The sequence below is a fragment of the Cricetulus griseus genome, chromosome 7 (assembly GCF_003668045.3).
Source record: "Cricetulus griseus strain 17A/GY chromosome 7, alternate assembly CriGri-PICRH-1.0, whole genome shotgun sequence".
Classification (NCBI taxonomy): domain Eukaryota; kingdom Metazoa; phylum Chordata; class Mammalia; order Rodentia; family Cricetidae; genus Cricetulus; species Cricetulus griseus.
In genome coordinates this window covers 97,188,409-97,213,578 of record NC_048600.1, presented here as the reverse complement: position 1 = coordinate 97,213,578, position 25,170 = coordinate 97,188,409, and the positions used below count along the sequence as shown (strand labels likewise).

At 41.0% G+C, this 25,170-nt stretch overlaps 1 protein-coding gene across 1 annotated transcript; it reads right to left on the bottom strand.

Annotated features, from left to right (window-relative positions):
* Positions 1-553: 553 nt before the first annotated feature.
* Ddx52 (DExD-box helicase 52) lies at positions 554-24,391 on the bottom strand. Its single transcript, XM_027426439.2, has 15 exons — positions 24,239-24,391; positions 22,956-23,154; positions 18,626-18,762; positions 16,789-16,974; positions 15,634-15,777; positions 14,538-14,649; positions 12,470-12,542; positions 11,285-11,488; positions 10,588-10,678; positions 7,813-7,935; positions 7,572-7,722; positions 6,995-7,070; positions 5,236-5,307; positions 3,433-3,519; positions 554-988 (listed from the first exon to the last, which is right to left on the bottom strand). The coding sequence occupies exons 1-15, from the start codon at positions 24,323-24,325 to the stop codon at positions 931-933; spliced, it is 1,800 nt and encodes a 599-aa protein (XP_027282240.1). The 5' UTR covers positions 24,326-24,391; the 3' UTR covers positions 554-930.
* Positions 24,392-25,170: the final 779 nt, after the last annotated feature.

The window sequence follows — 25,170 nt, the reverse complement described above, 5'->3', positions numbered from 1 at the left end:
AACATGGACCAAGCCTTTTGAATTCCACTATTAAAAAAACAGGTAATTAAGGAAAACCTGCACACTGTGCATTGCCCTGGCCCACATATGATCGAACTCCTTTGGCAGAGGGTGGATGAAGGCTATCAAGCTTCAGCAAAGATAAGCCTCTGAGAAAATGAAGCCAGGCGTATCATGTAACAGGGCTATTCTTCCTTAGCAGGATAAAAACACTGTTACCAGCTTTCATCTTGAATGGAAAGAGACAGGAAAGAACATGGTTAAATGACGGAGAAGAAAGTCAGAAAGGGAGAGGCTGATCATTATCTTACAGTTGCAACACCGTGACAGCCAAGTATGAATTTCCTTCCCAGCATGGGTTAAGTAAATTTCAACAGACTGAAGTTTCCAATCCTGGGGAACGTGGATAGCCACAGAATAGGTAGTTCCTGTGGCTCATACCACAAAAGCCATTAACAAATAGACACGAAAAGGAGTGCTAGACTGCTTCCTATGGATGGCCTGTGCTGCTCTTGTCCACATCCCGCACACAACACTCCCGAGGCACACAGTATGGATGGTGCATTCAAGCTCAAGATTTTATTTTAAATTCTGTTCGAGATGCCTCTTCACAGCATGCAGCACACGTGAAGGGCAAAACCCCTAAGAGTTCACCACATTTGGGTGTTATTTCAACATCAACTCTTTTTCTTCTATAAGAAGTATCTCTCTGTATTCAGGCAGAAATGTCAATGCATGTTATTTCCATTGTATAAATTTCACCTACAAGGTGAAGCTTGCCCTGATGCATCAGTAAGCTAGGACTATTTTCTTCTCTCATGTCCTTGTTGATTTCATATGTTTGGTAAAGATGGCTGTTAAATAATCCAAGAGAATTCATGCTGGGCTTATAAATTACACTGTGGGGATAGCCTTCTAAGGTATCTATTTTTAACTTTTCTCTTCAAGAGTTTCTTTCTTCTTGCTGTTCTGGCCAGCAACCTTTCTCCTGTGAAAAGGAAGACACATCAAGTCAGCAATTCTATATACATTTACTTCTATAACCAAGAACATAAATGAACATGTGCTGGAAGTTAGCATATGAGGCACGGGGAACAAAGATGTTAGCTAATTCTCTGTCCAGGATAAAAATCACTGTTCTTATGACAAACATCACAACCAACTACACTGTTACATAGCACAAAGGACAGTCTGATCTTGACCCCTCAGTTCAGTGTTAAGTACTAGACACTGCTGTTAAGTGTTGGATACACATGCATTAACTCAAGGGATCTTCCTAACTCCCATTTTACAAATGAACACAATGAGGTGGAATGGATAAAAATTTGCTGGTCATTACACCTTGGTAATAAATGTTAGGCATGAACACTGACACTCTGATTCTACAGCTAAGTGAATGGTGAATGAATTAACTAGTGTTAATACAGAAAAAGGAAAAACTTAAGAGACAATAAATAATACTTGCACACCACAATAAGAAGTTATTTGGACTGTTTGCTCATGTAATTCTTGGAACAACTAACTTCGAGAACAGAGTTTGTACCTCTGATGCAAGCACTTCCATTATATAATGGAGACAATTCTTGAGAGACAAGAACTTGCCCAAAGTCACCCAGGAAAGTCCCTATTAGAATCTATTTTAAGCTCCGAATCTAAATCTGCCCCTCATCACACCAGGTTGGGTCCACATGACCTGAAGTGAGGCCCTCTAGATAACAGGGAATCAGGTTCTAAGTTAATGTGGAAGCTGAGATGAAGACATGAACTTATATGCCCCAAAGCCACCCACATCTGTAATGGAGAAGGGGCAGGAACTAGATCGTGATGGATATTGTTCTTATGCTAAGGACAGCCTTTAAATTAGAAGAAAACAAAGAAAGCCAAAGCACCTTACTGTGTGGCTGGTACCACAAGACTGACACCAGTACCCAAAGTCCTGTTGTAGCTAAGTATTAATTAGTCCAAAGAATGCTACAAACACAAAACATTTAAAGTGCAATTACTCAAAATAGTGTTTTATCTAAATAATAATAATAAAAAATACTACTGAACCCTATTAAAATTCAACAGCCTCCATCTTCTACCCCAGCTGACTTTCAGCCTCTAGAAAAACCTCCACTGGCTTCTACTCAGTGCCAGAGTCAACTCGTTATCTTAGCTCTCAGCTCTCCCAAGGAGTAAGACTCTGATGCATGCCTAATAGTCCTCATGACATTCTAGATAAAGTCTGTGCTCCACAAAAACTGTATGCATGCACGCATACACACAGGTGCTACAACACCATATTAAGAATTCGTAAAACTGAGAAAGTACCAATGGAATTTAAACTACTAAGCATCCAAATCTTTTCAGTTTGCAGTGCTTACTCTTCCACGTTAAATCTTGAGAACACACGGAAACTCTGGGACACTGTGCACTGTCAGCACCTGGAGTGAACATTTCCACAGTTCTAGAATGTTGTGCAAGACTCCTGTTCTTCTTACAAGGGTGGTGCAAACAGCTTCTTACCTTTGCATACCTTGTTCTTTCTAACGAACTAAATTTCATCTGTCCTTAGGCATATCTACCTCTCTGAAACTTCCTGTAACTGCTCCAGCCCTTTGTTCAAGATCCTCTAATGTTCTCACGAGGCCTGTTTTATAGTCTCTATCACACCAGCATCATGTCGTGAATGATGCAGGTCTATGGAACAGTTTGCCTAATGGCTTTTCCCACCGAGTTTAAGGTAATGGAAAGAAGCATTAGCTTACTTCACAAAGCATCCTGGGACACCAATGGCACCCTCAGGAATAGAACTGAGCAATTATATTAAAGCACGTGTTACTCTAGTACTGAGAAATTCATGAAAAGTACCAATTTCTTTAACTAGGGTAACAGAACTCAGAAGATTCTGGCAAACTCTAAGAAAACATGTAGCATCCTAGCACTAATAGACAAAACATACCTGTATGTATCCTACAAGACCTTTGCTAACACCCTCCAAAAAACCCCTTAAGCTAAGTAGTCCTTTTTAAATGTTACAGTGCACCTCAATGTAAGCAAAGGATTATATGAAATCCTGCCTAGGAGATTTTTGGAAACTTCAAGAAAGGCTCAATCAATGCCTGTCAATGATCCTAACTACTGGCTTCAGTAGCATGGGCTAATGCAGATGGCACAAAGGGTGGGCAGTGCAATTCTAATTCACAGCAAACTGTAATCTATTTTTAAACATGGGGGGAAAACCCAGATGATTAACATATAGATACAGAAAAATTTCAACACTGAAATATGCAAATTCTCAAATCAGAGGCAACCTGAAACACGTTTCTATCATATCCTATAATGGATTACCTATCTATTCATTTTATTTCTAGAAATGTATCTTAAGGAAAAACAATGTCCACTCTGACTATGTAGTACTTTTCTTACCATATATATATATATACTTACTGTTTAGCTTGCTCTAAGAAATATTTTGGAGTTGTACTAATGCTCTCCCTTTCCAATGGTTTCTTAATCATCTTTTTCTTTTGTTTGCTGGAAGTTAGAAAGTGAGAGCGGAAATTAATTTAAACACAAATTTATTTCAAAGCTAAAGCTAGATGAGGCTATACGCATTTCAATGGACCAGATTAGCTGATAGCTCTTACAATTATTTCATAAGTATACAGGAAATCAGTCTTTAAAAACACACTGGCTATGATTAAAATACATTCTGGGACAACCTCATGTCCTATGTCAATAGACATTAACAGTGTGACTCTATAAAATTAACCATCACTAATAAGTCTAAGCATATTTCACTCACTGAATAGTTTTTTTTTAAAAATCTGAATTTCAACAATGAAAAAGCTGACAAGGAAATAATATATTCTAAAGCAAAATGTTTAACAGCATCATTCACAATAGATATACCATAGATGCAACCTAAATGACAGACAGACGGGCAGGTAAAATGTGGTAGGGGCTTTGAGCAAGGAAATTCTGACTAACAGACATTGTGCAAAGTGAAATAAGTCCACCACAAAAAGACAAATACTTATATGAGGCATCCAGACCATCAAAACCAGAAACAGCAAACAGAACAGTAGTTGCTAGGACCTAGGAAGAGGTGCAGTTCTGCAGGAGGGAGAGTCTTGGAAACAGGTGGCAAGTGCACAGGACTGTGAATGCAGTGAGCCCCTCAGTCACAAGAGGGAAACTGAACAGAGTCAGGCAGCACATCCAGTCGATGCTGTTACAGAAACCACACTACAGCATGTTCACAGCCTTTTCACTTTATGATGCAAAGTGACACCTGCTCCGTAGAAACCTACCCTGCATTTTGACCTTCCCAGAATGCAGCAGGCTGCACAAAATTTTTTAGCAATGCTGGATAGCAGCAGGGAACCAAAGCTCCAAGTGAGTCACTCAACAATGAGAATGATAGATACTCTAGAAAGGTGTGGTGATCTATGCCTGTAATCTCAGTAGTTAGGACAGTCAAGGCAGGAGGATTGCTGTGAGTTTCAGACCAACCTGAGTACAGACTGAGACCCTATTTCAAAACAAACAAAATTACATAAACCCTGAAATCCTACAGTACGCTGGGTTACTATACTCAGATATCTGGTAGACTAGATGTATTTAAATCCATTTTCTACTTACAATACCTTCAATTTAAAATGAGCTTAGTGGACCTTAACCCTGTTTTTTGTGTTGTTTTGTTTTTGGTATTTTTGGTTTTTCAAGACAGGGGTTCTCTTCATTGCTTTGGAGCCTGTCCTGGAACTCGCTTTGTAGACCAGGCTGGCCTTGAACTCATAGAGATCCACTTGCCTCTGTCTCTCAACTGTTGGGATTAAAGGTGTGTGTCACCAACGCCCATCTGACCTTAACCCTGTTTTAAGTCAAGGACCATCTGTATATAAGATTAAAAATGTGTACACCTTTAATTCCAGCATTAGGAAGCACAGGTAGGCAGATTTCAGTGAGTTCAAGGTTAGCCTAGTCTACCAAGTAAATTCCAGGACAACCAGAGCTACAGAGTGAAACCCTGTCTCAAAACAAACAAAAACATGCAAAATTCAACAATGTACCATTCTGGGATATGGAGATATACATACATACATACATACATACATACATACATACATACATACATACATACATCAAACTAAATAAAGACAAGAGGGAAGACACAAAGTAAGCAAAAAGCAAGAATGTACGTGTAAAAGCCCAAAGAGAAGGTTTCAAGTAAGTTTAAATGCATACCTTAATAGTTTCTGGAAACCTTTTATGTATTCAGGCACAGGACAACCAGCCTGCTGGATAACATTGGCAACACTGAAAAAGGAACCCATAAACATGAATGTGTTTGTACACTACAAAATCAGTCATGTACAAAACCCTCTGTACAACATAAGAGGAACTAAAACTACCCAAAAGTATTGCAAGCACAGTCTTCTCAGAGTACCAATTACTGTCAAATGAACCCTACTGGATTCCTGAGAGACGCATTCATGGGACTTGAACTCAATATACTGATGAGTAAATTCAGGTAGCAGTTATTTCAAATCCTAAATGAAACTACAGGTAAGCAGGAATTCCTTAAGTGACAGTGCTTATTAAAGGGCTGGCACTCCAAGATTTCTACATAAACCCACCTATTCAGTCACCTCAAAGGCTCAGTGTGGAAAATTCTACAATCCCCATCTCACAGATGGAAAAATAATGGTCATCAGTCACATTCTTGTGGTTATTAAGGCCTTAGACCTAACGAGCCTCTTATAATATACTCCTCCTACACATGGACATGAGAAAGACAAAGGTTGACACAACAGAGGCTTTGAAGGTATACATCAAACTCATCAGAACTGATAAACAGACCAAGGTACAGCCCCTCTGCCCTAACTGCATTTCATTTGTTAGAAATGAGAGATGCCATCAGTTATCCTTCAACCAAAAATTACTGCAGGCAGTCAAAATGCAGAGAATACCGAACCCTTACAGCTGGCAGTGTTGGCACAAGCCTGAAATACTAGCATTTAGGAGGCTGAGGCAGGTAGGTTGTAAGTTTCAGAACAGCCTCAGCTATATAGTGAAACCCCATCTCCTCCAAAAGCTGAAATCTGCATAAAAATCTATAATGATAGGCTATATTAAGACCCGAGAGTCTAAAAGTATATGATACCCAGACTTCAAAGAGCTACAATTAACTAAAAATAAAATGTGTCACTAAAACACTTTTTCCTCTGTGATTCTGGGACTAAATATAAAACTCCATCTGGCCCCAAGTAAGAGAAAGGATGCACCACGGTAAAAGAGAGTGTTGACTGAAGTGAAAAGCCATGCAGAGTATTCGATAACTCAAAATCCTTACTAATAAGCCAAGTGTGGTGGGACACTCCTGTAATCCCAGGATTTGGGAGGCTCAGACTCCCAAATAGATAGTCCATGCTACTCAGAGACTAAAGCCTGGAGTACACAGTAAGACCCTGTCTCTCTCTCTCTCTCTCTCTCTCTCTCTCTCTCTCTCTCTCACACACACACACACACACACACACACACACACACACACACTTTCTCTCCCTCCCCCTCCCACCTTAATATCACGCAGTAAGTTGCACTGCTCAACTGCTGGTTCTCAAAGGAGTTCTGTTTCTCTGAAACCGAACACTGAATATTTCACTGTCAATGCTTCCAAGTTCTAACAGAGGAAGGGCAAAAACACAGCTCCTGGATCTCTCCCCTGATTCTTAGGACAGTTTTACTATACAGTCTCTAATAGAATTTGGGACACAGCCAATTTTTATTATCTACTAATAATATATATATATATATATATATATATATATATATATATATATAATGAAGCAATTTTGTCAACTGCAACTAAAACAATAAGTTATGTTTTGTAATTTACATGCTTCTTAAATTTTGGGGTTGGGTAGGGTGGTAAGAGTGATGCTGAAGTCAAAATATGCCAGACAAGAGCTCTACCAACTGAGCTACACCCCAGCCACTAATTTACCTTCTTAATAACGGCTTATCATCTTCAGTGAAAAATGTAACAGCCTTCCCCCTATTCCCTGCTCTTCCAGTTCGACCTAGGGAGAAACCAAACCACAAAAAACTATTGTTTCTTACTGAAGGACACTCTCAAGGATCACATAATCGTCACTGAGGGCTAGAGAGATGGCTCAGTGGATACATCATTTGCTGCAAAACATGGAAGATTATGAGTTCAAACCCCCAGAATCCATGTAAAAGCCAGAAGCAGTAAAACGTGTCTGTAATCTCTATGTCCTTAAATTAAAATGGGACACAGAGACCAGGGAATCCATGCAAACTTACAGGCCAACTACCCTGATGTATATAATGAAGGACAAGAAAGTCCCTGCGTCACACACAATGGAAAGTTGAGGACCAACACCCATACCATGTAAATGCTTGCATATATCACTAAATTAAGAAAATGTACACCCCCATACCCAAAAGTCACTGGGTTTTCATAGAACCAAAGACCTAACAGTGAATATGTTTAAAGGGTACAGTAGAAGTGCTGAGAAAGATGAGTGGACAACAGGGCATGAAAACAAAAGGCTCACCTATCCTATGGATGTATTCCACTGAGCTGGTTGGAAAATCGTAATTGATGACCAGGTTTACACCTTTAAAGTCAATCCCTCTTGCGAGCAAGGCTGTACAAATAAGAACCCAGATTTTACCTGCTCTGAAGCTGTGGACAGTGTTATCTCGCTGGTGAAAGAAGACATGTTAAATGCTTTAGTACCATTCTAGAGTAGAAAACAAGCAGTGCATGTTTGTAGTACACAGTTGGCTTTCTACCTGCTGCTGTGTTCTTTCTGCATGAATGACGTCCACATTAATACCTTCATATATGAGCTCATGAAAAAGTTCTTTAGCTCTTTCAATGGACTGAACAAAAACAAGAACAGGTGGATTGAAACCCTAGGAGAAAGAAGCAAAAATTAATATAATATATATATATATATATATATATATATCTTATAAGAAAGAATACAATCAGTATCTCATAATATGTCTTCAGTTCACAAATAACCCATTCAATTTAGTGTACTGTCCTGGCAAGTTTTATGTCAACCTGACATAAAACCAGAGTCATCTGGGAAGAGGGACTAACAACTGAAAGAAACAAAACAAAACAAACAAACAAACAAAAACCCCCAAAACAAAATGAACCTCCACAAGATTTGGCTGTAGGCAAGTCTGTAGTGCATTTTCTTAATTAATGATTGATGGGCCAATCCACTGTGGGTGGTGCCATCTCTAGACAGGTGGTCCCAGAGTGCTATAAGAAAGTAGGCTTGCCTGGTGGTGGTGGTGGTGGTGGTGGTGGTGGTGGTGGCGGCGGCGGCGGCAGCAGCACACGCCTTTAATCCTATCACTGTGAAGGCAGAGGCAGGCAGATCTCTTGAGTTCAAGGCCAGCCTGGTCTACAGAGAAAACTCCAGTACTGGCTTCATAGCTACTGTAAAACCAAAAGAGAAAGGAAGGTTCTAAGAAAGGGAGGGAGGGAAGGAGGAAGAGAGGGAGGGAGGGAGGGAGGAAGGAAGGGAGGCAGGCAGGCTGAACAAGCTAGTGGGTAGCAAGCCATGAAGCAGCACTCTTCCTCACCTCTACATGCGTTCCTGCCTGCAGGTGCTTGTTCTGACTTTGCTCAATGATGAACTCTGATGTGAAACTGTAAGCTGAAATAAACCTTTCTTTCCTCAAGATGCTTTATTTTTGTTCAGTGTTTTATCAAAGCAATAGAAATTCCAAGACATGCACTTCTACTTCCAGTGTCTAAATCTGCCTCCACCTTCCTCATCAGCTACCCTCTACAATGGGTTCTTTTCATTGTCTTTGGACAATGAAATCCAATAAACCTGCTTTCCTACAATAATGTATGCCCATGCTAAAACCACCACCTCCTAGCTTCAGAACTTTGATTCTGCTCATAATGTAAAAAATCACATCTAACTTTAGAATTTCCTTGCATCTTACTCTTTAGTTCCAGTTGTCTCAATGTAAACAAATAAAATTCCCAATCCCCAACAGAATCATGTAATACCCGATCATTAAATAACAGCTTTCAATACACTATTTTTACATTTGTTGTCATCAAACACTCCCTATACCCCACCTCATGTTCCCAAATGACTCTTCCTTTTTGCTTTGGTTTATACTCTTTGGGGATCTAATGAAAGAATAAAGCCTTTTAACTGCAAATAGGCTTTCTAGAGATCATACATGACGAAAATCTCTGATCTAATTTCACATAGGAATACCTGCAAAAATCTTAAATTTCCTAGGGGCAAAATGGCATCCTTAAGAATGTCAATAAAGGGCTAGAGAGATGGCTCAGAGGTTAAGAGCACTGGCTGTTCTTCCAGAGGTCCTGAGTTCAATTCTCAGCAACCACATGGTGGCTCACAACCATGTATGAGATCTGGTGCCCTCTTCTGGCATGCAGACATATACTCAGGCAGAACACTATACACAATAAATAAATCTTTTTTGTTTTAAAAGGAATATCAATAAAATGAAGGTGTACATAGTAGCACATACCCGTAACCCAGCACTCAGGAGGCATAGGCAGGAGGATTCTGATATGAAGGCTAGTTTGAGCTTTGGAGTGAGATCCTAACTCAATAAAATAAAAATAATCCCAAACAGGAATAAATATACACAGGCAAACATTATTATAAGTACTACATATAACACACTAAATATTAGAATAGCTTTTTGAAGTAGATATTATATCATTTACCAAAGTAAAAACTGCAGAGTTGGGGTCTATGGGAGATGAGCTGCCCAAAGGTAGAATGGTATAGGGAGAACCCCCAGCTCAGAAGCCCATGTCCTAGCTCTGAAGGCACAGTACCCAAGGATGCATAAATGCCTCTCTTTTCCATCTTCCAACCATCCTAACTGCTCCCACTAAGGCAGTTGCCATATTTTTGTTCCCCTTTAAGAATATATTCCAAAAAGCAGCCTTACAATATATATTTCTTTTTTGCTCCTTACTCTGAACCCAGTAGTTGATTTATTTTTAAAATTTGAAGATTTATTTATGTGTATGAGTGTTTTGCCTACATATATGTATGTGACCATGCAGGTACCTGGTGCCCACAGAGGTTAGAAGAGAGCGTCAGATGCCCTGGATCTCAAGTTAGGGGTGACTGTAAGGCACCATGTGGGTGATGGGAACTGAACCCAGGTTCTCTGCAGAGCAGCAGGGACTCTTAACCACTAGACAACTCCATCTTTAAACTTTCTAACCAAGGCTTCCATTCAGTACTTACTTTGGGATTAAAAACAAAACAAAACAAAAAACAAAAAAACAGACTCAAGGCATTACTCATTTACTAAGTGCCCCAGATCATCTCTAGCAAACCAGCAAAGATGAGGGAACAAAGGGGACATGGACAGGTAGATGGAGAATCAAGGTATCACCAGGTAGATCTTCTATTCAAGCAAAGAACCGAAGATTCACCACCGCTGGGTCATTAAGAATGAATCAACTCTAAATATAATGCTGATGATGACAGAAAATGAATGTCCTTTACCAAAAGTCAAGCACACAGTCCAACATACCTTTTTAACAAGTTCTCTCATGGCCAGAAGTTTTCCAGTCTCAGAACCGACAAAGAGCAGTTCTTGTTCAACAGTCTCGACTGCAGAATTCCTGAAAAGAAAAAGCATTGTAAAAATCAAATTTGAGCTGGGCATACTAGTGAGGACCTGTGATCCCAGCTCCTGGGAGGCTGGTCCAGGTTTCTGTGAGTTTAGGCTAATTTGCTGGGACACATAAAATGAAGTGAATTAAACCATTAAAAAAAATTTCTTTTTTCTTAAATATATTTATGTATTTATTTAAATGTACAAGAGGAGTGCTCTGTCTGCCATATATGCCTGCATTACAAAAGAGGGCATCAGATCTCAGTACAAATGGTTGTGAGCCACCATGTGGGTGCTGGTAATTGAACCCAGGTCCTCTGGAAGAGCAGCCAGCACCCTTAGCCTCTGAGCCATCTTTCTAGCCCCTGAGAACCTGAGTTTGATTCCCAGCACCCACATGCTGGGGCTCTCACATCTCTGACCTTGTATTCATGTGCTCGTACCCCCCCCATATGCACATAATTAAAATAAAAAAACCCCACACATTTCTATCAGTAAAACTTTTCTTGCTTGTTGGTGTCATGCCAAACTATCTCACTGAGTCAAAACAAACAAACACAAAACCTTACTTTAAGACAAGTGAGTGGGATAACCTCAAAGAACAGTTATTTACCTTGCTCCAATGGAAACAGTAACGACATTGTCCAGGTTTAGCTTGCACCACTGCTCAACATCATATGCAAAAGTTGCGCTGAACATTGCTCTTTTGACCTTGTGGGATGTGCAGGCCAGGAAAATGGAAGCCAGCTGGTCTCTAAACCCAGTTTTACCATCTTCAAACAGTTTGTCTGACTCATCAACTACCAGCCATTCAACACTAAGGAACAGCAAAACAACCTATGGTTACTGAACTAGAAGATCTGGGACATTTCACCAACTGTCAGGATATATGAAAAAAGTCCCATAATGATGCTGGGGTTTTTTTGTTTTGTTTTACTTTGGTTTTTTGAGACAGAGTTTCTCTGTGTAGCTTTGTAGCCTGTCCTGGTGACCAGGCTGATCATAAACTCACAGAGATCCGCCTGTCTCTGCCTCCCAAATGCTGGGACTAAAGGCGTGTGCCACCACCACCCAGCAATGATGCTGTTTTTGATTCACTTTATCAAATAAGAAAAAAAAAAAAAGTACAAGAAAAATTAGTACAAAACATTATAAATGTAGCTCAGTCACCTATTTTTTCCTCAAAGACAAGCTGTATTTGCAACAACAGAAGATTCCATTGCCTTTGCTGAAAGATGTGAAAAGGTCTGGGTGGTTATGTACTGTTTATCAAGTGTGTAAATTTCTTTCTGACCAATTGTGTTTTTCTACTAGTTAATTCAAGCTATTATATTCTCAGCATTACACTGACCCAAGCTGGCAGACAGTATGCGCCAAAGGACAATAATAAAACCAACTGAGAACAAAATATAGTCCTGACGGAGGACACTGACTGTCAACCTGACAGGATCCAGAATCTCCAGAGACAAGCCTCTGGGCTCATTGGTGAGGATTATCTACACCAGGTTAACTGAGGCTGGAAGGCACACTGCAAACCACACCACTGGTTGAGCTCCAGCACTGAATAAAATGGAGAAGGCAAGCTAGGAGCCAACAGCCATCATTCTCTGCTTCCTAACTACGGATGCAAGGAAACCTGGTGCCTCACCCTCTGGCCCCAATGACACAACGAACTATATCCCTTCAAACATAAGCCTGTCCTTCCTTCCTCCTTAAATTACTGTTTGTCAAATATTTAGTCACAGTAACAAGAAAACTAATAAAATAAGCAGGTGAACAAAAGACTAGAATGCTGTACCTTGTCAGGTCTATCCCTGGTGGATCCTGCTTTAACAAGTAGATCAGTCGATTTGGAGTAGTCACAAGAATATCTACAGGAAAAACAAGTGGTGGAAATTACAAAAGTAAGATGCATTCCTTTGAGTACAGAATTAAACCTTCAGAATTTCAGTTAATAACCTTAAGTGGAACGGGAAGAGCGGTGAAATACAAAAAGTCTTGCTTGTTAGTAAGCCAATACACATATTGGCTTTCACCATAGTATAAAACTCTCTATTTCTACTCTATTATATATCTCAGCAGCTTCCCCAACCTTCTCGCTGCCTAAGACAGAGTCTTGCTGTGTAGTTCAGACTCCCCCAAACTCATGATCATTTGATCCCTGCCTAGTGCCAGGTTAGTTGCTGTGCTCCTCCCCACCCCAAGAGCAAAAGCCAAGGCCTTCTATTACACATGCTAGGCAAAAGCTGTACCAATTTACTATACTGCAGCATTTCAACATTTTTTTTTTTTTTAGACAGGGTTTCTCTAATAGCTCTGGCTGTCCTGGAGCTCACTATATAGACCAGGCTGGCCTTGAACTCACTGAGATCTGCCTGCCTCTGCCTTCCAAGTGCTCGGATTAAAGGAATGCTCTACCACCACCTGGCCAGCCATTTCAACTTTTAAGAGGCAACCCTGCATCATTCAAAGTCCAGGCTGGTCTAAAAACTCCTCTGATCCTCCTGCCTCAGCACTAGGGATGCAGGTATGTGTCACCACCTCGGCTAAAAATTTTGAATGAAATCTTTCTCAGAGATCAAGTTAAAAGCAAATTCTCTGGTTCATAAAAGGGGAGACATGCAATCCCTTCTCACCTACAAGGCATTTCCATGGCAGATTAGAAATCAAAGGCACGAGGAAGGATTTCCCAAGCCTAGCACTGCTGATAAACTGAGTCACACAACTTTCTGTAGACAGCTGTCTAGGGCATTGTAGAGTCTTAACAGCATTCTAGACTTCATCCACAATGGGCTATTGGTTCCCCAACTGTAACAACTACAAATACCCACATACAGCCAAATGCACTGTGGTGACTGTTGTAATTTAAGAAAGAGACCATGCACCACAGTTCAAGCAGAGGGGTTTTTTTTATGAGGGAAAGGGATCCCAGTTTCTGGAAACAGGAGCAGCAGGAGAGAGGAAAGAGGGAGAGAGAGGAAAGTCGGGGAGAAAGAGAAGAACAGAGAGAGGGAGAGAAAGAAAAGGATGGGAGGTAGGCAGGGCCCTTTTAAAAGGGAACACAGTGAATATGCACAGGTGGTGCTCTTAGTGGCTGCAGCTGAGGGTGTATCCTGTCAGAACCCCAAGCACAGGCCAGTACAGACACCTGACTATTAACAGTGACTAGTGGGGAGAATCTGTGGAGATATAGGCACAAATTTCCTGGGTGAAACGGCAGAGGGGGGGCCCGGGGACAGGGGGAATCTATGTTTGGCTTCTTCAAAAATAACTAATTAGCCAGAGGTAGTGGTGCATGCCTTTGATCCCAGCATTCAGGAAGCAGAGGCAGGTGGATCTCTGTGAGCTTGAGGCTAGCTTGATCTACAGAGCTAGTTCCAGGACAGCCAGAGCTGTTACATAGAGAAACCCTGTTTTGAAAAACAATAACAAAAAAACAAAAACAAAGCTAATTAGTCTCAGAACTCAGGAGGCAGGTGGATCACTGAGTTTGAGGCCACCCAGGTCTACAGAGCTAATTCCTAGACAGCAAGGAATACAGAGATAAACCCTGTCTCAATAAAATAACTACTTAGGAACTTAGAGATGTGCCTGAGTTGGTACCATTCACAAAGATCTAGAATCCATTTCCAGCACCACATAAACTAGGTGGTGGTATACATCCTAGGACTTGAAGCAGGAGTGTTAGAAGTTCAAGGTCATTCTCAACTAGATCTGAAGCCAGCATGAATTACATGAGATCCTGACTTAAAAGTTTTTTTTTTTTCTTTCTCTCCTGACTTGCACTGTAACAACTCTTACATTGCAATTAGGACCACCTTTATTATTTCCAAATCCTTTAGATACACTAAGCAGGAAGTTCTTACCAAACTTCTTGGATGATTTAGGCCCGAATCTCTTAGCTGCTATTGCAGCTTTGTGGATCATATGTATCCTGAATCCCGTACCCTCAGATATTTTAATTAATTCTCTGTGAATCTAAAATAAAAAGTAGAAAACCAAAGTGGTTAAGACACTAGGTCAGGATGCACAGCTTCATTTAACACATCTATCATCAACCTACAGGTGAAACCTGCAGTGCTCTGTGGGCTGATCTGTAATGTTGAAAAGACTCTATAGCTTCCTCAAGATCATAAGCTAGTCCATGAAACAAAAGCAAACTCCTTCCATTCGCTGCAGTTTTCAGAGTGCATTGCTGAGACACCTTCCTGCACAGCATGTGCTCAGACTACACACTGGGATCATAGAACTCATCAATGGAGAGCTCCTACTTTCTCAGAGAATGAGGTAGTTTCTTTTATTTTCTTCTTTTCTTCAGACAAGGTCTCACTATGTGGCCCTGGCTGGTTTAAAGCTCACAGAGATCCATCTGCCTCTGCCTCCACAGTGCTGGGACTAAAGACTGAGACTTGTGTAACTAAAGCTGAAAATGACTCTGAAATATTGATCCCCTTTCTTCCTCCTCCCAGTGCTGGATTAGAGGTGTGAGCTACCATGCACAGCAATATTTCACTTTTCTAGATGAAAACAAAACAAAAACCCAAAATTTCAACAATGAATATTCAACCTCAAAGATCTTGGAGCCCTTACAAAGAAAACTTGTCAAAATCACGTTTCAGAATATTATAAACTTTTCAAAGAGCAGCCCATATGCTGTAATATATAGAATATTTTCTACAGGACACCGGACCATGATGGAAGACATCCTTTTTTCTTTTTCAGTTTTTCAAGACAGGGTTTCTCTGTAGTTTTGGAGCCTGTCCTGGAACTTGCTCTGTAGATCAGGCTGGACTCAAATTCACAGAGATTCACCTGTCTCTGCCTCCTGAGTGCTGGGATTAAAGGAGTACCCACCACCACCTGGCTGGAAGACACTCTTCTGAGAGCTTTACCAACTTAAGCAAGAAAGGTATCAAAGCAAGCATGAATGCATTCTCTCAAAACTCTAAGTCATAGTCATACCTGGCTGGCAAGTTCTCGAGTTGGGGATATAACCAGGGCTCGAAAGCCTTTATTTGCAGGTTGTTTCAGCTGCATTAAAATGGGAATGCTAAAAGCCAAAGTCTTCCCAGATCCAGTAGGAGCAGAAGCCAGAAGTTCCCGTCCCTAACAACAGAACACAGTAAGCACAGGACAAGTTCATCAAGTTTTCAGAGCATAGTTAAACCAATGTGAACAGCCATGGAAATAACTATTCACACCCCACCCACCTCTCTAACTCCCCATCTATTCTTTTTTAACACCTCAGCCTTGCCACTGCTGCCCTAACAGTGTTTCTGAGCACTGCTACTATGTATATTTGGATGGCAAGCAACATGAACAGCTAAAACCCAAAGAGAATCATTTAAGTTTTCTTTCCCTTTAAACTCTGTTACCAAAGCACATAACACAACTGACTTTTTATCCCAGTACCTGTACTGTTCAATCCCCTTGGGAAGATTTTGTTGAATAACACAATGTGTGAAGATTAGAATTAAACAGTGGCTAATGATCTAGGCGACAAGAGTATTTACAGGAAGCAAACTTCTTTCATTTTTTGTTTTTTTTCCTGGGTAGGATACGGTAAAGAATGAACAAGCAGGGTATAACAGAATTTTCTGAGAAGTGTACATCTCCATTAGAGAGAGATTGCATTATGTAGGTTACACACTGTTCAGACTTACTAAACTATGCTTTAAGTCTGTGTGCTTTACTGTATGTAAGGGATATTTCAATAATAAAGAATACTGGGGAGGGGAGACAGAGGTGGATTATATACAAGAATGTTAAAAAACTAGGAATGAGAAGACAAAACACAATCCGCATGCTCAGAGGGTTTAAATGCTTCTTGAAAAAGAATAGTTGACTGTCAGGCCCAGTAGCACATTCCCAAAGTCCTAGCACTTAAAATGCTAAGATAGTAGGACCAAAGATTCAGGCCATGCCTACACACAGGAGTACTGAGAAAGGAAATAATCACATCTTCTTGTGGTGAGCAGGTTTTATGGGGCACAAGTACTTGAGACTTTCAAAGCAAATGAAGGATTTAATGGGACCAAAGGTGGAAAGGATTTCAAGGGGACAGGAAGAGAATGAGACAAGTGGAATGTTACAGGCGTCCTAGATCTTTGAACTCACATGCAGCATGACTGGAATGGCTTGCATCTGAATTGGCGTGGGCACTTGGAAGCCTGCATCTAGAATGTTCTGCAGCAATCGAGAACTGATTTTATATTCTTGGTCAAGTTGCTGAAATGTAGCAATTGGGTCAGGAAGATCAGTTCCTTGGACATGAATCTTGTGTTTGTTTCGAAAGAAGTTGACCTATAAATTGAGACAAAGGAGCCACCATGGATATGGCCAAACAGCAACAGCAACAACAGCAATCTCAGATGTTTTAAAACAGCAGTAATAGCTCTGGGATAAGCTATGGTGACACATGAAACTTTCTGTTTAAATTCAAGCCCCTAATCAACACAATAACATTTCATGTTATTCACAGCCGGAAGACCCTCACAGATGATGGGACCCACCTGTCTGTGCTTTCAAATTGAAGTTAGAGATGTGTGGCACACTGAAATGTGTTTATCACACCTGTAACTTACATGACTTTATAAATTTCTAGAAGGCAAGCACTGAAATTATGTTTTCAATCTCAGCATACAAATGCCAGTGCTTTTTAATATTTAAAAACAAAAAAATGAGGGGGCTGGAGAGATGGCTCAGAGGTTAAGAGCACTGGCTGCTCTTCCACAAGTCCTGAGTTCAATACCCAGCAACCACATGGTGGCTCACAATCACCTATAATGAGATCTGGTGCCCTCTTCTGGCATGCAGGCATGCAGGCATGCATGCAGACAGAACACTGTATACATAATAAATAAGCCTTTAAAAACAAAACAAAACAAAAGCAAGGAAAAAACAAGCCAATCAGCCCCTGTATTTTTTAAAACTGAGTGCCAAGTGTAGAGTTTAGTGGTAGTGACTGGGCAACTTCTTCATCTTTCAGTCCACAGCCAGCCACATTTTGGCCTCTGGGTTACTGAAGCACAGCACAATAACCCCTGAAGGAAGCACTACAATCTCCACTAGCAAAGTGAAAGGGCACAGGAGGCAACGGTGCTAGTTACTGTTTTCTCGTGTCCTATACCCTAATCACAAAGTACCCTCCACAGGTATAGTAATCCTGACAGTTGGGAGGCAGAGGCAGGAGAATCAAGAGATCCATGCGATCTTAAACAAACAAACAACAAAATGAATTCTGACCCTGTAATCCCTGCAGGAGAAAATACTTTTAAACCAGTAAGTTCAACACCAAAGAGAAAAAGATCCAGATTTTATGTTTATCAAAAGGAGTTTAAATATTTGAATTAAAAATTAATTTATGGGGCTAGAGAGATGGCTCAGAGGTTAAGAGCACTGGCCGTTTTTCAAGAGGTCCTGAGTTCAATTCCCAACAACCACATGGTGGCTCAAAACCATCCCTTATGAGATTTGGTGCCCTCTTCTGGTGTGCAGATATACATGGAAGCAGAATGTTGTATACATAATAAATAAAATCTTTTAAAAAATTAATTTATGTATATGAATGTTTTTGCCTGTATGTGTATATAAGCACCTTATGTGCAAGAGATCCCTATAGAGGCCAGAACAGGGCATTGGACCCCTGGAACTGGAGTTACAGGTTGTGAGCTGCCATGTGGGTGTCGGGAACCAAACCTGGGTCCTCTGAAAGAGTAGCCAGTGCTCTTAACCACTGAGCCATCTCTCTAGCCAAAGAAACTTGAAAATTTTAATTCTACTCTTGAAACTCGAGGAGGTCAAGAACTGTTATATACAAACACTCCATACCTATAAACAACTGGAACTAAATTCTTTCTATCTGATCTATCTACAATCACAACCAAACACTTCCAGCACTGCACAGATAGATGGCTACTGAAAGACTTCATTAAGATCAAAATATTTTTCAAACCTTTTCTTTTCTGAGATGTTCCAACTTTCCTGAAGTTAGTTTCTTCTCTCCTTTGCCTTTTTTCTCTTCTTGAATCTTTGCTTCCACAGAGGATGTCCACTGTATAGTACCATCAAAGTCTTCTTGAGCAGTAATTTCTATAATATATTTTTAGAATCCTAAGTTACCAAGTGCAACAGTGTTAGGTGTGCTAAACTGGCTACACTTCACACTAAACCAGAAAAATCATTAGCAGATTCAATTGGGGAAGGAAATAATAGCTGTTAGTATTCAGGCATCTGTACTGGCCTGTCCTTCGGGTTCTGACAGAATATCCCCTCAGCTGCAGCCACTAAGAGCTCCTGAAGCTACTAAGAGCACCAACTGTGCCCATTCACGATGTTCCCTTTTAAAAGGGCTTTGCCAACCTCCCATCCTCCTCTCTCCTCTCTCCCTCTCTGTCTGTCCCTCCGTCCGTCCCCCTTCCCTCTTCCCCCTCTCTCTGCCCCTCTTTCAGCATGCTCCTGTCCCCGAAGGCCAGTCCTCCCCACCCCACCCCCCACAAAAAAACTCAAAAAACAAAAACAAAACCGTCTGCTTGAACCCTGTCACATGGTGTCTTTTCCCCCTGCACTGCTTTCTTAAAGGCTGGAAATGGGAGAGGTATACTGGTGGTACAGTCAGAGCTCTGAAGCTCTCTCTCTCTTCCTTTTGCCGGTTGTTTTAGTTGTGAACATCAAGACAACTATATGCTTCAAACAAGAGATAAACTGAAAATTACACAATACAGCAGCCAGCATCTGTTTACCAAAAATCAAGCTAGAAAGTATTGTGATGAAAAAAAGATTTCATGGGCAACAGCAATAAAGCCATAATGTGTAGGGCCATCCAACATTATAAAGGCAGCGATTCTCTCTGTATCTATACAACAGACATGATTGTTTTAGAGACCAGATTAGCTGTAATGTTTGCATGGTAGAATAAACAGGTGGGAATAATGTAAAAAATTCTGAGTAGTGAGCAAAGATCTTTACTGAATGTTTTATGTTTGTTTACAGTCTCATATAGCCCAGCCTGATCTTGAACTTGCTATGTAGGTAAGACTCACCTTCCTCATCTGATCTTCCTACCTCCATCTCCTAAGTGATGAGATTATAGGCGAATACCTATAATCTATGCCTGGATTTCTAATTTTTTAAAAATGTATATGGGTGTTTTGTCTGTGTACCATGTGTCAAACGAGGGCATCAGATCCCCTGGAACTGAAGTTACAGGCAGTATAAGGTGCCTTGTAGGCGCTAGGAATTGAACCTGGGTCCTCTAAAAGAGCAGTCAGTGCTTTTAACTACTAAGTCAAATCTCCAGCTCCTCCATCGAATTTTAAAAACACAATTTTTAACTTCACGGAGACATAACTGACATTCAATAAAACTGCATATATTTTAAAGTATATATTGGGGATCAGAGGCAGCTCAGCAGTAGCGTACTTATCTAGCTTGTATGTGATCCTAGGTGGTCTCCAGTACACTATATAGGTTTGTGTGGTAATATGCCTTGCCAGTCTATTTGTTGCTCTATTTTTTGTTCTGGCTGACTCAGAACTTGATATATAGACCAGGCTGACCATGAACTCAGAGATCTGCAGGCCTCTGCCTCCCAAACACTGGGATTAAAGGCCTGTACCACCCCATCCCATTCACTCTTTATAACAAATAAACCAACAGAATTGAAGATATCAATGTTATCAAATGAAGCAACAGGTAGGAAAACATAAAAGGATCCTTTACTCTGAGCTAATTTAACATAATATATGAAGTTTATTAAACTACACAAAAAGGATGAATAATCTACCACACAAGGAAACTGAAATATGAAGAGACAAATTTACAGAAAGAGAAAACTCCCTGTATTTTCAGTAGGCATTGCAGGGAAGAATAACTTGAGAGCGAAATGGGGGAAGGGAGAGAGAAGACTCCTGCAGGCAGTGGTGCACATCTGTGTTCAGCTTGTGGAGGAGAATCCCTTGTGCCTAACAGTCTAAGGTATTCCTAGGTAACACAGACAGCAGCACTAATAAGCCCCAATCACCACTAATCCAAAATCTTAACATTTCTAATTGAAAATAAATACACATATCATGTATCTACAGCCTACATACATTTATTACTGAATGGTTACAGTACACATCTATGTATTTCTGATTGCCCAACATTTGAATCCTATCTCTATATTTGTGGCATTTTTTTTTTTTTTTTTAAACAGTAGGCAAAGGTTTCACCATCTACCTTGAAGCTAGGGAAAGAGAAAACTCTTACAATGTAATAGCAGAAACATGGAAACATAGTAAATGTCCCTGACACAGACACTAGTCAAATGAGGTATGAGCTAGTCCTACAGAGTACAACAGCATACTACACTGTGTTAAAAAGAAGACACCGGGCTTCTGAGTGACACAATGTTTCTGGTAGATCATCCTATAATATCGAAATTTAACTTCACTTGCAATTCTAAGTATCTGTTGGGCAGATACAGGCATACAAGCACACAAGATAAGTACACTGACATTTTTGTAACACCAAGAGTAAAAGTATGGAAACGAACTAAATGCCAATCATGGATGACCTTGTAAAATCAATCTTAGGGGCTGTCGAGATGGCTCAGCATGTTAAGGTCCTAACCCTCAGTCCTGACCACATGAGATTGACCCCCAGAATGTACACGACATAAGGAGAGACTAGACTCCTGCAGATGCTCTCTCACTTCCACATGTGTGGCATCATATGAAGACATACTGTGCTGGGTTAAAGAGAACAGGTCAGTGAACTGCCTATTGATTCCAAACATTTCCAAAAGGATTGCCTTAATTTAAGGTCATCTCCATCTAAATAGCCAGTTCCAATGCAGCCAGCACCACGCAAGACCTTCTCAAAAAAGGGAGGAGGTAGGAGCAGAGAGGAGGGGAAAGGTTCACAAAAGAAAACATGTAAGCACATGAAAACAGCATGCCCATGTTTTTTGAAGAAAAACATAAATGAGTACAAATACAGTAGCTCTAGAAAAATATAGTAAAACTAGGTAACAGGAGATAAAGATTGAAAAAGAAAAGTACTCAGCATCATTGTATAATTTATGAATTTATTTTGTAAAAAAGGTAAATGGCTAGGAAATTTAATAGACATAAAACATAAATTCTCTTATAATGCATTTTTATACAGGAGAAAAAAAGAGAGAAACTATGAAAAGAGAGAGATAATTCACAAAAGCTGAAATGAAGTATCCATAAAGCATATAAAAAGATGTTCAAAGCCAATGTACTGCTGTGGGTCTTTAATCCCAGGACTCAGAAGGCAGATGAAGATAGATCTCTGTGAATTTGAGGGCAGCCTAGTCTACACAGTGAGTTCCAAGACAGCCAGACCTACAGAGAAACTTGCTCAAAATAAATAAACAGTAAGTAGATGTTCCACCTCAATTATCAAGAAAACACAAAATTAAAGGGGGGGGGGTACAGCTCAGTGAGCAGAGAACTTGTCTAGTGTGCATGAAGCCCTAGGTTCAATCCCCAGCATAGCATAAAACCAAGTGATGACATATATCTAAAAAAACAAAACAAAAACAAAAACAAAACAAAACAAAAAAAAACCAGCACTTGGGAAATGGAAGCAAAATGAGCAAGTGTTCAGAAGGTTAAAGGGCAGCCTAGGGTACAGACTTGTCTCAAAATAATACCAGTATCTAAATTAAAAGTTTCAGTAAGTAGATTGGCAAAGAAAAAATTAAGACCAATAATAGTGCTAGGTCAGATGTGTAGCTCATGTCTGTAATCCCAGCATTTAATTAACCCCAGCACTTGGTTTAATGAAATGCGTTATTACTGGGGGTGGGGGGATTGTGGCACAGCATGCGTGTAGAGGTCAGAGGGAAACATTGTGGAGTCAGTTCTATCCTTCCACCTTTATGTGGGTTCTGGGGATCAAACTCAGGTCACCAGGCTTCAGTGGCAATACCTTTATCTGTTGTCCCACCTGTAATCCCAGCACTTGGGAATCCTTGTCTCAAATCAAAAGCCCAGGCCTGACAAAGGTGTGGGAAGTCATTTTGTGGTATCTATTCAAAGGGAGTGTGCATACCCTTTCACAGAGTGTCTACACTTTGGGATTATTAGCCTATAGAGATAGCAACACCTGCACAAAAAGGGTATGCCTGAGTATCACTGTGGTAGCAATTAATAGCCAGTACCTAGATATAATCCAAATGCCATCAACAGAGGAATGGGTATGTGTTGTCTGATTTACCAGCTTGCACTATTTTGCAGCTGGAAAAAAAAATTAAACAGAAAGCCAACACTAACCTGAAATCATCTTCTTTCTTTTTTTCTTCTTGGGCTCCTTACTCCCTTCCAACAGGCCCCCTTCTGTTTTCTCCTCCTTTTGGAGCTCCTGGTGTGTTTGTAATGCTCCACACTCATCTGAGACAGACTTCTTGTTTCCGAAGAAGTCTAGCCCTTGCAGCACCTCCGAAGAATCAGGATTGCATTTCCTTTTTCCTACCTAAAACCCCCAAAATTTCAAATGAGATCTGCTGCCAGAATAGTGCTGTTTTCATCCAAACACGACTATCACTATGGAGGACAAGAATTCAGTAATTCATCATTTTAACCCTTTTAACCAGGAATCTGTTGTGTGTTTAGGCAAATGGGATGCAAACAAACACACCCCTCTCTGGCCTCCTTACACTGGCAGCAATGAATACTTACATTTTACTACATGTCAAGCATGTTTATTAGATACTAAATTACTTCATCCTCACACCAACAGTTTAACAATAGCACTGCAGTCAAGACGAAGAAACAGACATTGCCCCCCACAAAGGTTCTGTTCTCTTACGGTAAGGTTTATGATCGAAATGTTCACAAATGAGCCCCTGCTGACTTCCCTGCATGCTCACTACTTTTCTAAGACACGCCCCTCCCCGCATTTCAACATCACTCTTCTGGTTGGTTACTTAAAACGCCGCTGGTTGGAACGTTGAAAAGAACCATGTCCAGTAAATTCCAGCTATCTGCACACTTAAGTCAAACCTCGGTAGGCTACCGTGAAAAGACTGTTCTCCAAATTCCTTTCCTCTAGTTTCTGAGAAGAGGCCTTTGAAAGGATTCTAACTTTGAAAGTAAAGTAAGCCGGGCATTGGTGGCGCACGCCTTTAATCACAGTACTGGGAGGCAGAGGCAGGAGGATCTCTGTGAGTTCGAGGCCAGCCTGGTCTCCAGAGCGAGTGCCAGGATAGGCTCCAAAGCTACACAGAGAAACCCTGTCTCGAAAAAACAAAAAAACAAAAAGAAGAAGAAGAAGAAGAAGAAGAAGAAGAAGAAGAAGAAGAAGAAGAAGAAGAAGAAGAAGAAGAAGAAGTCGGGAAACAAAAGTGTCGGTGCCAGGCTTAACTGAGCCGACCGGGGCTCAGAAGACAGTGGTCCAGAAGTCTGGGGTCAAACTGAACCCTAAAGAAGGGGAATGCTGCCCCGGGGGCGGTCGGAGCCGGCTCCGGAATCCCGCGTGCCCGCTGCCCCGCAGCCAGCAATCACCCCACGGACCCCGCCCCTTCCCGGACACTCGGCTCCCCGTGTACAGTAAGCACCTGGAATCGAGCAGCGTCGGCCGAGAACCGCTTCACGTCGAACTTGGCGCCGGCTCCGAGCCGGCGAAACAGATCATAGGCATCCATCTTTACCCACAATGCCCCGCAGCCTCACAGCGCCTGTGTATACGACTTCCTCTCCGCGACTGCTTCCGGAGAGGCCGTAGGCGGAAGTAGCTCCAGGAGGCGGAGCCTGTGTGTGACAGGCGTGGTGTAGTTTGAGCTGTAGATTTCGTTCACAAAACAGACGCTTCTTGGGCGAGGGAGTGTTCTAGACTTGTATGGATAGTGTGGTGAACAACACGCCAAGATTCTGCACTTACTGTTACAGTCCAGCGGGGACGAGATACAGTTAATCAGCTACTGTAACTTAGGAAAATGAAAAGTGCTGTGAAGCATAGTTAAAGGTTTGATGGATAGAGAAGGGGTAGAGGCTACTTTTAGTTAGATTGGTCGGTTCAATCAAATGTTTGAACTGAGAAGGGGCTGCTTTTCCAAACACGAGAGCAGCATTCCAGATTAGGGGAAACCATTCTGAAGAAGGGAAACGGTCTGAGACATTGTTAGAACAGAAGCCAGGATCTGAGTTGCTCTCCAGTACCACACAAAAAAGGAAAGAGAAAAAGGAAAATAAAAGGGGGGATGAGGAAGGAAGTGGCTGGAGCTAAGTTTACAGGCTTACAGATGGAGGGGGCAAACAAACCTGAACTCAAAACAAGGGCATTGTGAAGTATTTGGATTTTGATGTAGACATGCTACAAAACTGAAAATGTTTATGGAAGGGGCAAGTATCTTAGTTTCATCCTCACTGTATTTGAAATACACAACTTTTTTTCCCCCTTTGTAGTGTTTCTCTCCTGGAGTGTAAGTCCACGAACATGAAGATCTACTTTGCTTTACTGTTGTATCCCTGGTTCTGTATGCTCTCAATA